This window comes from Lygodium microphyllum, chromosome 19 (genome assembly GCF_053477565.2).
Source record: "Lygodium microphyllum isolate KBCC chromosome 19, Lygodium_microphyllum_v1.1.10, whole genome shotgun sequence".
NCBI lineage: Eukaryota > Viridiplantae > Streptophyta > Polypodiopsida > Schizaeales > Lygodiaceae > Lygodium > Lygodium microphyllum.
The window spans coordinates 10433847-10446337 of record NC_141153.1 but is presented as its reverse complement, the minus strand read 5'-3'; the positions used below and the strand labels follow the sequence as shown (position 1 = coordinate 10446337).

General features: G+C 40.6%; 1 protein-coding gene across 2 annotated transcripts in view; it reads left to right on the top strand.

Moving 5' to 3' along the window:
• Positions 1-5389, top strand: part of LOC148019555 (uncharacterized) — a 30507-nt gene extending 25118 nt beyond the window's left edge. For both annotated transcript variants that reach the window (XM_087699528.1, XM_087699527.1), the window contains exon 6: positions 4805-5389. In XM_087699528.1, the coding sequence (XP_087555654.1) occupies positions 4805-5125 (321 nt within the window). In that variant the 3' untranslated portion in view covers positions 5126-5389. The remainder of the gene's footprint in view (positions 1-4804) is intronic.
• Positions 5390-12491: the final 7102 nt, after the last annotated feature.

Genomic DNA, 12491 nt, shown 5'->3' with positions numbered 1-12491 from the left:
TGTTCGAAGTCATTTGAACCTATTGTTGTTGTTCTTGCTTCTTGCGGAGGGCTTTCGGATCAAAGGCCTAGGTTTCTCAGAGAGTATTAGGCTTTGATACCATGTAAAAAGAAACTTTGACAAAAAAACACAAATAACAATGTACGACAAAGCACCAATTGATAAAAGAACATAGTTAGGGTTAGGGTAACTCAGAGACAATGAACATATAAAATAACTGAAGTGATATAACTGTTGAATACACAATGATTATGCAACAAACACACTATGAACTCTTGTATCTCAAGGATCAGGGTAGGGGTAATGAGCTGGAGAGTGTGTCGTACTTTGAACGGACCATGGGCAGATGTTGGGCGTCAATAGAGGAGAGAGAAAATCTGTCAATTGCAGGTAGGACGACTTGGCGAAGCCCACAATAGCTGGCGACAGTTGGAGGAGAGAGAAAACTGTCAAACGTAGGCAGGACAGCCTAGCGACAGCCTGCAGGAAGCAAACGTAGGGTTGTGATGATGTGGCAGGCTGTAGAGCAGCAGGTCTGTGCAAGAATAGCAGTCGCTTGGTTGGGATCAGCTCCAAATTGCGTGAAGAGGGCTGGAAAACAGGCGTCAATTGATGTAGACAGCAATGAACAGCTTCGGTTGAGATGTTGAAACCAGCCTTCCTTCTTGGAATGGGTGGTGATAATCTGATTTAAGAGTCAATTACAGCAATAAATAAATGCACATAAAATGAAACACACACTTTACCATAACATTCTTGGACAGTAGATACCTTGTTGGCCCCAAAATTGGCGCCCCTGCTAACCAATTGCTCTTGCTATCATTATCATAAATGACCAGCAAGCCTTTTGGGTCATTTGCCCCTTGATTCACCCAGGACTTCATTTCAAATTTGACCCTTGGCTGGCCAAATGCTGCCCCAAATCAGTTCGGGATGGGCTAGCTCTTGAAATCCCTTGATAATCTTCAATTATCAACTGTTGATTTCAGTCCCTTGAGCTTTCAATCTTTGGCACGGATCCCAAGGTGGCTGCTAAACCCTAATTTTTGCTGTAAATTAGGGTTTACTGCAGAAATTACAGATCAGCCCACCAAAAATGGCTGAAATCTCCTCCAAATGGCTAAGGCTGTAGAGAGAGAATTTTGAGATTTGTCACGAAGAACTGATCAAATTCAGCTGCTGCCTTGCTGTACCAGCCCCAAACGGATGCACCAATAACAATAGGAGCATCGAAGACTGTGATTCTCAGGAGAAAGTGCATCAGCAGCAATTACCAGCTTCCCAAGGTCAAGAATATGCAATCTCCATCACCAAAATGGTCTCCAATGGTTGGGAATTGGCCCCAAAAGCTGGCAGCAACAGTCCAACACCTCTTTCCAACAGCTCCAAAATTTAAAAAACGAGATTTTCCTCTCCCTTCAGCGCTATTTGACCTTTCCCCCACTTGCATGGGAAAGTTTTGCTAAATGGCAGCTTTCTTAATCCATTTTCAACAATTTCCAGCCATTTAATTAATGTTCAAAATTAGTTAATTTTGAAAATTAATTCAGCCCTTAATCCATGCCCAGAAAATTGACCTTGCCCACTTAAAAATTAATTGGCTAGGCCATTTGCAACCCAAAGTGGTCCCATGCATTAATTGACCCTTGGACAAGCATTAATCCATTAATTAATGCCTAGTCCCTAGTGTCACCACTGACACTTAATGGCCAATTAATGGTCTTAGGGGCAAACTGTCACCAAAATTCACCTCGAATCTAACAAGTGTAACTTGTTACAACTTTTGCCTTTGACACCCATCTTTTACACAGGGTCCTTCGACCTTCAACTGTGAAAAAGTAGCTTGCACCTCATATGTGCATCTTTTAATTGCACGTAAGGTCAATTAAACATAAGCAAAGCATCAAATTTTCACGTCCTCGTGACAGATGTCCTTCGCAAACAGGTTGTGGATAGCAAGCTGAAACGCTTGAAATCTGCAAAAACGAGATTAAGGGCTGAATGGAGGGCAGCATATATATTTATAGAAAGTTTGGTCCCTCCCTAGTGGGTTTGTGCTTATGGGACATAGAAACTCTCTAGGATCGCGTTTCTTTTAAATAAACAAGGTTTCTTCATTAATTAAGCAAGTTTTGGGGTTGTTTAAGTAAAGCTAGTGCATTTTTAGCTCAATAGATTCGACCACTTAGGCAGTTGGGATGTGCTTGTACTCAATATCAGGACAAGGATTCGATGCCAATCAAGTGCCATAGGCATGTTTGAAACTTGACCTTGGGAGATGATTTTTATGCGAATCAAGAATGTGGAGGCATAATTGCCAACACTGCAATCCACTTGACATGAAAATGAGCAAACTAGTGAGGGAAGACTAGTTTAGATCCATCAAATGCTTACCGAGTTGTGATTGATATCTAATGATATAAATACCTAAGCTGAAAGAGCAATGAAGACAGATGGCTGCTAAGAATGATGCTCGAGACCTGATTAGGAAGTGAAGACACTATATTTGTCTCCATGCTGATGAAGGATGTGGAGGTATACTCACCAAAGGAAGGACTGAAAAGCCATGCCTTCAGCCCATCATGACTATGATTCTTGCAATGTTGGTGCTCATTTGAAGTACAAATTCTAAGATGTAAGTACTAGAGGAGAAACGAAAATCTTCATACTAGCTATTTCATATTGAGATGCCTTTGGTATTAAACTAAAGCATAAAATGATTCTAAGTGAGAGTATGCAACAGAAGTAAATGAAAAGGAGGTGATGCCTTGTATTAAACTAAAGCATAAAATGATTCTAAGTGAGAGTATGCAACAGAAGTAAATGAAAAGGAGGTGAATAAGTGTGTAGTAGAATGTAAAGGCAAAAAATGCTGAAGTGAGGCTCAGCCTATGGTAGCCTAAAGAGTCCTAGGTAGCCTATGGATCTGGCTAGATGGGCCTAAAAGACGAGCTTAATGTAAGTGAGAATTGTGTATGACTAGCCTAATGATCATGAGCTAACCTAGGAATCTAGTGTAATGGTGCACAATGGTTGAACCGGTTAGATAAGCTGTCAGGAGGAGCTCTAAAACAACCCCACAAGCGGCCAACCACTAATAAATATGGATACCAAGGGGGCTAGAGAATTTGTATGGTCTTCTTGGGGATATTGCACCACACACACCACGCACAACAAAAACAAACCCTCCCCCAAAAAAAGAAAAATCATGTTGCACCCTTAGGAAAAATGTTACCGAGTCTTTGCAAGCAAAGAAAAAACATCAACTCAGCCTTTGCAACATTGGCGATTTGCTGCCCATGATCTTATGCACACCATTTGCAAGTCACGCCATGACTTCTCTTGCCTTCCACGCAGGTGGCATGCCATCTCATCCACACCTGCTTATCCCATTGCCTTGCCAATGTATGTGCACATGTATGTGGGCTGTGCCTTGGTGTGCGACAATTATTTTATTGATGAGTGCTTATTTTTCTATATAGAAAGGTAGCTATCCCAAATGTTGACTAACTTTTCTCCAAGTATCATGTGACAGTCATACTTCTAGTCATTTGGGAGTTTTGAGGACTCTGTGGCTTTGAAGCATTTGCATTATTGGTGTGAAAATTTTAAGATACATCGGTAAATCAGGTTATTAAAGAGCAGTTGTAAGTAGAGTTTGATAAATCCATGAGAGACTCCTATAGGGATAGATTTTGTTGTTAGCCTTTCAGGGCAATGAAGGGCTGTCATACTTCTTGGATTATCATACTAATGAAGATGGCTCACCTCTCGAACTAGTTGAATCATCAGTTGTAAATACACCCTAGCTAGTGCCAGTTTTCATTAAGGAGTTTAAATGGATCTATGGACTTCCTACTAAGGTTATTAGTTACAAAAATTAACACAATTTTGTTGGAGAGGTGTTTCCTTGTTGAATATGACTCCAAGCTTGAGTATAATAGAACATCAAGAGACTGATGCTCAGATTGAGAGAGTTGAGCGCAATTAACCAAGAATCAAGATTTAGGGGACATGTTCAGGGCTCAAGTAAGCAACAAGCAATCTGATTAGGAAAGAAGCACCTTTTTTTGTGGTGGCTATGTATGTTGGCTATGTTGAATGCAATTCTTAGCACGAGTATGTCTGACCCCCCCAAAAGAAAGACTGATGGTTAGACTGAGAGAGCTAACTCTAGAGGGTTCAAACCTTGAGCACCTTTCACAATATAAACATGTTGGCGATGGATTAGACTTCTCTGGGGCAAGAATGTGTGCTTGTATGTTGATTGGATGACTTGGCTACTTACACACGGTGACATGCATTTTTACAGGGAGACTAGCCAGGTGTAATGGCATAGCCTTGGTATCTAGGCTTGGCTCTGGTTGAATTGGTTTCAAGTGCATTCTCAATGGTTGCACAAGAAATTTACTCCCATGAATGCTTTCTGGCCTCACGAGTACTTTGTGGGCCTTGTTTGCCATTCCTTTCCAAACTTTTCAAAACCTTGATCTATTCCCCCCCCTTCCCCTTCCCCTCTCCTTTTTCCCTTTTTTTAAGACCACTCACATGCCCACGTGCATGTGCACACTTGCTTAAATAAAAGATTTGCTGCCCACCAAATGACTCAACATAGTTTTGTCTGAGCTGTCTGGCACTCAAAAGATACATGTGGAACTTTTAATCCACTATACGACTCTCATTCTGGACCTGGAGATAAGTGTTGTGGGCGTTATAATTGTTGGTCATGTTTTGAAAGATCTCCGCTTTATTAAGTGTAGGTGTTTTATATTTCTAATCTTATTTTTGTCTTGCATTGTTTTAGATCGGTCACTTTTCACGAGAGTGTCCTCGGGGAGGCAGCTATGGTGCAACTTTTGGTGGAGGTGGAGGTAGAGGTGGGGGTGGTAGTCGTTCATGCTACACCTGTGGTCAAGAAGGCCACTTCTCTCGTGATTGTCCTCAGTCCAGTAGTTTTGGTTCTCGCAGTGGGGGATATGGAGGTGCACAATCTTTTGGGGGAGCCGTTGGTGGAAACCATTCTGGGTATGGGTCTGCTGAATATGGTGGTAGTTATAACAACAATGGATATACTGCAGGCTATTATGATGAAAGGGGGGAGTATGTTGGACAGGGAGGAAGGTAGTGGCAAGGAAACTTCTTATAGCCTGAACTTGTGGGGTTTCTCAGATAAAGCTTTCTCTTGCTCGAAAAGCTTCTTGTTACGGAGTCTTTTTTGTTTTTTCAGTTGCACATACTTTGCCCAGTTTGATGAGCCAAGATGTTAATGTTTTTGTTAGAGCTCAGATCTCCTATAGTCCTGCACCATGTGTACATAGTTGGTGCTGGTACTTTTTAAATCAATCTATGTATGAGTAACATATCATTGCCAATATAAACTTTTTTTCTTTATGCGTTTTCAGAGAGCTCTGATGATGTCTTGTCTAGTGTGGGTGTCCTGTAAATTTACCCATTTGAATGTGTGAAACCTGAGTAACCTGGGAGGTATTGGAATGGTCAAAAGTGATGAACAAAACTCCCCAAGCTGACAAGTAATCAAGCTAATGAGCATGATTTATGCCAACCATGTTAGCCAGCCTCTGCTCTTTGTGACATGAATGCTAGCCAGGCTTATTAGATTCACTCATACAGCTTTTCTTGGGGTACATACATGTCCACAATAAGGCAACACGCATGATCTGGTACATCATGCCAGTGGATACATGTCAAACTGATTCTGAACCATAGGATATTGGTGTAATTGTGGGTTTCACACATTGACATATTGAGATATCCTTGGTGAGCATTTGAAAGCATTTGACATTGTTCTGCAGTGGAGTAACCATGATGTTCAAATGTTGATCTAAGCTTGTTTCTAACACGTATCTGACAATTGTAGGTTTTTTAAGGAGTGTCATTTTAATTTCGGTAAAAGCCCACAGCATAGAAATTGGTCTTCTTTGAATTGAGGTATATTGTGTGCTTAAACCCTTTGGGGTGTTGTCTGTGAAAGATAAAAGACTCTACCTTGTTATGCATTTGATTTGAAATCCCTGCTTTCAAGACAACACAAAAAACCAATGAAGAGTCAAATTGTGTCCATCAAAAACCTAATGGATAAAGTTGGGAGTACAAAAAAGGTACATGGATATGGTACTAGCGAGCATTTGATTTGAAAAGCGACCCTTATGAAGTTATCTAAAAAAAATCAAAAGAAACCCAATAAAAATGTCAAATTGTTTCCATCATCCAAGTGAATAAACATAAGAGTGCCAAAAAAGGTGCAGATATGGGATATAGGGATGTGCTTGTGTTCTTGCTCATGTATGTGTGCCTCATCCCATAAACCTCTGGAGGAGGTAAAAATTCAACAATAAAGTAAAAAAACACCATTTGAAATATGTGGAAGAGTCATTTATAGACAACGCCAAGATGCACAAGTATGCAGAAGTAATTCCTATTCATTCTTGTTTTTCTTAGTGGGTGTATTGACACGTGAAATTTGTCTGTGGAATTCAGTACCTGAGTTTTGATTACTTTGCATTTTGTCTTGCTTACAAGTGTGTTAGGCTTTGAAATGTTGGCCCTGAGAGTGATCTAGGTTTAGCGCTCAGGCATTATTTCTTTGAAGTGCAAGTTGTCAACTTGATGTGTACTCGTTAGTGAAGATAAGGTGCGTGACAACTTGACTTGATTTGCTGTGAATGGCTGCAAAATCTAGGCAAAGTGCTAATGCCAATGAATTCAGCGAAATGCAACACATTTATATCAAAACATGAGCACTATTCAAGGTTCGAATAATCAGTTTCAAGCAGTAAGCTTTTGCCTTCGTCCAGGTTAAGGTGGTGGTCTCATGACTACTTGCCTCAAACTTGGGTGGGAGAGGTTGTACATTTGTAAGAATTATAGGCAAAAGAGTTCTCACTCCTGAAGTTTTATGAATTCTACATCCAATATAAATTTTAATCTATGGGGAAAGATGGTGTTGCGTATTTTATTTTCTCAAAGCAAGGAATCAAGCGTTGTGGTAGATTATATATATATATATATATATATATATATATATGCAATCACACGTTTTCACCTTCCAATTTTCAATGCTAATTGTATATATGTGTATCCTTCCTATGTGATGTATAAGCGAGTGTTTATTTCATTGTACACGCTTTTCTTCCACTTGTAATATTTCACCACATGGTGTTAGAGCACTTATTAGCCTTATGGCAAAAGACCATCATTACAAACATTATAGCCAACCCTATTGATAGGTTCTTGCATGATCTTAGAGCTCATATTATCTAGTTGTTACAATGCCTAGTTTAGTACACTCTTGATGGGCTTCCCACTGAAGAAGCACAATTCTATACCTTGGCATTCACTAATTGAGTTTGCGTTAAATTATCGAGAGATTCTCTTAATCACAAAGCTGTTCCCACATTAAGAGTTTCAAGAAAGATTTCCATCAGGCAACAAGGTCTCTATATTGACAAGAAGATACATTTCATTGAGGAGATTCACAACAAAGTCTACATCTCTCAAGGAATAATTCTACATCAAGCTTCATTGATATCAAGTTCGAGTGTAGATCTATATCTATTTGAATTACAGTGGTAATATCCATTCCAACTTGTCTTTTAATGTCAAGAGGAGCTTCATAAAGGTTAAATTGACATCAACATTGTAGCATCTTATTCAAGTGGTAATGTTATCATTCCTGGTTGCTATTCCTTTGAGCGACTATCTTGGTAAAATCTACTATATTTGGTAAGCATATCTTTGGAAACTCTTATCTTTGGATTATTTGAAATTGGAGGTGGGACTTGAACCCACACTTGGTCCCATTTGGTATCCCATTCAAGGCAAAGGTCATTGTCGTTATCTTGAAGCCTGCAACTTGAAGCATGTCTCGTTCATACTTTTGTACCTAAACATTACCTTAAGAAATTGTAACTTTCCGTCAACCCCATTGCAAAGTCTATAGAGCTAAGTACGAAGAAGCAAACAAAGAAAGATTTCACTTGTTTTCACTCATTTGAAACTAGAACCCATGTTCTGGATCAATATAGCGGAGCCCTCTGTCTGCACGGTCATTTTTGGGAAGCTATTGCTGTTTGGAACAAACCTCGCAATGCTATCTTTTGAGAAGTTGTATGTCTCATTCATATTGCTCTTGGTATCAACTCCTTGTCAAGGCAAAGTCTGTTGCATATGACTACGCACATACTACCAAAGAATTTGAAAGGGGAGAATAAGTAACCATCAAATATGTCAACGATCCGACGATCTTCGTGACACCAAATTACCACGCTAGTCTTCAATTCTAACTACATTTTCCTTCCTCTGCTTGATTGTTAATGCACCAAAGTAGAACTGATTGGGGGCCTCCATCTGCATCTCCGACTTTGCCTTGAGTTGAACACGGGCAACGTCCACCTTAGCTTGATCCTGCAGCTTCAGGAATTCCTCGACTCCGAGTAGAATGCGATGTTCAGTCATTCTACTCTTCCTAGCCTTATCTCTCCCAAAACCATCGGAGAATGCATGACCTCCTCCATGCATGTCTACCTATAAGTTTCGAGAGAGCTTTCTTTCGAGGCAGTCTTGTCCCATAATCCTTTGATGGCCCTGCAGTATACGGGATCATTCAGAAATGAAGCGTTGAGTTTGAAGGGGCGGTGGGCCCGCTTTTGTTCTTTCACTCATAATTGGTGCTATTTTCACTAGAATAGGGCTGACTGCTGCATGTCTAAGAGGGATGGTTGTACCACTCTTGGACTTGCCCACCACCAGCCTTCCCCATTCACGAAGCCTTGATCGAGGCTTGCAGCCCACCAAGTGGATCCAACGTGGCGGTTATGCCAGGTACAAGTCGGCTTATTGTTGCCAGAAATCTCTGCTATATCCTTCAGGTTGTGTTTCAGCTGCATCTTCTCCCAGGCTGCCTTTGGTCACTTGCATACGATCTATCTTCGTGACGCACTGGCACTGTCATGTTCTGATCCCCTCTTAGAAGAAGGATGGATCCATCCAGCTCCATAATGCAGCATGACCTTTTGAGACGTAAGGAGCACAAATGGATGCGACCACCATGGTTTCCCCTTCCAGTGATAATCTCGCAGCCACCGCCGCTCCATTTTCATCCCTCCATTCTTGTTGTGGCTTCAACTCCGTTGTAAGAAACATGATTGTGCCTCCCTAACCACTCATACTGGCTGTAGCTATCGTCTTGTATCCACCGATCTCCAGATTCTCTCCCGATGCCTCTTCCACTTTTACTTCTTGCAGTGCTAACACATCAGGGTTAGTACGACCAAGGCTTTGCATCCAGCTTTCCTCGGGCGCACATATGCTTGTGTATGCAATCAGAATCTAAAGAGTTAAGCTTGCATATTAGGCCTATATCAGATATATTCCACGTGATTACTAGCATGCCTTAATCACCCATACAAATCACAGGGTAATGCCCTATAGTATAGCCATAAGTGTGTGTTGGATCTTCCAATAAATGTGGTAGAGACCCCAGTACTTTCCGTAAGTGAAACGGTTGCTCTGTCAGGTGTACCGACACTGCTAAAGTAAGGGTACCATGATTAAAGGTAACAGGTCACTCTTAGATCAAGTGTATCAATACTGGCTATAGTAAGGCTACTATAGTGAGGCTACCGTAACAATAAAAGGCTCCTATAAGCAATACATTTTGAAGGACAGTGCAGACTTTAAGTATGAACAAAAATGTGGCCTTAGTAAAGTTTGTTCAACGGATTAATCCAACACTGTTTATATAGGCGAGAATAATGCATAAACAATGCCTATTAAGGCTCGCAGTTAGCTGTGACACAGCTAAAAAGACAGTTGTAGTAAGCAAAGACCAATGTACTCAGTCCTAAAGAGATGGCAGGAAAAGGTTTGAGATTGATTGGCCCATGATCATATAATCAGCTTGGAATATCTCACGGTTGAATATCATTACCTGGAAGCTTGATATCTCGGGAACATTTTTGGCTTGCATAGTATAACAATAGGTGTGTGATTTTAAGGCTTCAAATATGAAGAAAATGAAAATAAAAACCAGCATATCTGGCAGTCAAGGTTGGAAAAGACGCCTTGTATTAGGAGTGAGCATATGCACTTAGTCTGCTCTCACCATGAATCAGTTGTAGTATTAACAGAGATGCGGTTGAAGGTTATGCCTAATAACTGGTTATAACAAAAGCTCGACATAATATGAGATTAAAGAAGACAGCCCTAGTATGTACAAATGAGCTTGTAAATAAAAAATAGAAAGTCGTACAAAATGGATACTTAGTGCATTAACTTCGGACAGTGACAATGGCATAACAACAATATATACAACAGCTAACTCATGAACTAGCTAAAAAACCAGAATTTGTTAGCATCTTCCTCTTTATATTGTTATACAAGTAATGATAGAATAGCAAAGACTCAAAGCTGAGTGAATGAGAGGTATAGATTTATAATAGAAATTACATTGTCATCCCAGCATAGCAGTATGTCATTGACTTTATCTCATAATTCAGTCGAGTTAAAAAGCTCGCGAGTACCAAAATTTTCTTCATTTTAGATGCTAGTAGGAGAAAGCCAACAAATATCAAGATAAGCACGAGCAGTAATGCACAGAGATTATATTGCCTTCAATATCAAAAAAGAAAAAGAAAAAAAAGAAAAAAGAAAAACATGAAAGTAACATATGAACAGAGGAGATTAGGAGCTCCCGTTGTCAGCAGGAACGCTTAAAATGACCAGTTACAAGAAAAAGAGGACGACTAAGCTATCCTCATGCTGTTGATTAGACCCACGATGGGTTCAAGAAAGTGTGAAACATGGCAGGCATGAGGGGCCGACATGTGACAAGGTAAGGAGGATTGGGGATTATATATCACATAGCCATCATGGCAACCATCTTGCATTATGCATACTCAGCAAGTAAGAAGTGGAGAGGTCAAAAGAGTCCCCCACATCATCAAAAAGAATAATTCCAAAGCTATCCAGTACTTAAATAGCCTCCAAACCCTGCAAGGGACAGTTCCTATGAACAGATGCAACATGAGGGTGTGCCAACAGTACTTTTGTTTGTGTGCTTTATGCATGCAGTCACTCCGGTCTACTAGATTTGGGCCAGATGTATTTTACAAAAATGAGCACCAAATACGGTATCAGGCCAGATGTACAGCACTACTGTTGTATGGTTGATCTATTTGGCTGTGCCTGTGAGTTTGACAAAGCCTTAGAAGTGATCAAGATGATGCCATATTGTGATGATTGTCCAGTCTGGATGGATCTGCTGGGGCCTGTCGAAAGACTTGGAAAAATGTGAAGCTTGGGCAATTGGTATTTTTGTGGCAGCTGGCATGCAAGAGGATGCAGACAGGATTGAAGTCATGCGAGTGGCAAATAAGGCTTGGAAGGAGCCAGGATGTTCTTGGTGGATTGATGACATTGGAAAAAATCACTCCTTAGTCGGGGATACAAAGAGTCCACACAACAAGCATATTAATGGAAAGCTTCAAGATCTTGTGTGCAAAATATAATAGCAGGGTTATTTTCCAAGCTTGGATCCGATTCCACAAAACATATCTGACAACATGAAGATGGATGTGCTCTGTGGGCATAGTGAAAAGAGCATGCGAGTCTGTAATGACTGCTATAAGTGTTGTAAAGAGCATGCGAGTCTGTAATGACTGCCTTCAAGCTACAGCATAGAGCAGCGGAAAATTTTGGTCAGAGATGCCAACCATTGTTCACATTTTTGAAGGTGGAAAGTGTTCTTGTGGGGACTACTGGTAATTTATCTTCAGCAGGCCTCCACGGACCTGGGGGCCTTTCTGTCTCAAGTTTCATAAGACTGGCGCATCTGAAGGTGAATTTGCACCATGGCTCTTACAAAATTTAAAATTAGTGATGCCACCAATTTCTCAAGTTCGTTTGGAATGATGCATGCCTGCTATACAATCTATGAAGTTTAATCTTCCTGGACATTTGTATAACTCAGATTCAAGTAACCTGGAAGATGAACTGGTAGTCCTGGCTCCAGCCAAATAGACGTACAAACACATAGGCTAAGTGTTCTTTCTCTTGTAGTGCAGACAAACAAAATTTGACAGAAGTGCGAACATATGCAAAATAGAGACAAGCTTAGAAACTGGTAATGTAAAACATCCCTAACTAAGAGAAGTGCTGCTGATGAGTAAAGTGATTGAATTCCTTTGTAGACAACTCTACAAAAGGACTGAGGCAATGCAAGGTGATCTGTTTTATCAAGCTGTCCCAATAGAAATGGCGGTTGATTCTACCCATTCTAACTCTTGTGCAAGGCCCTTTAGCAACTGCTGTTCTTTGGACTTCTCAACTGGCAAAGGCTTGCCCTTGCCAAATTACTGCATACATGCAGTGGCCGCATTGGGAGCTACATGGAAAGTATGTATCTCTGAATTTGGGGAATTCAGATCATGCTTTTGGCAGATGAAACAACTTTTGGTCAAGATAGTACTCGC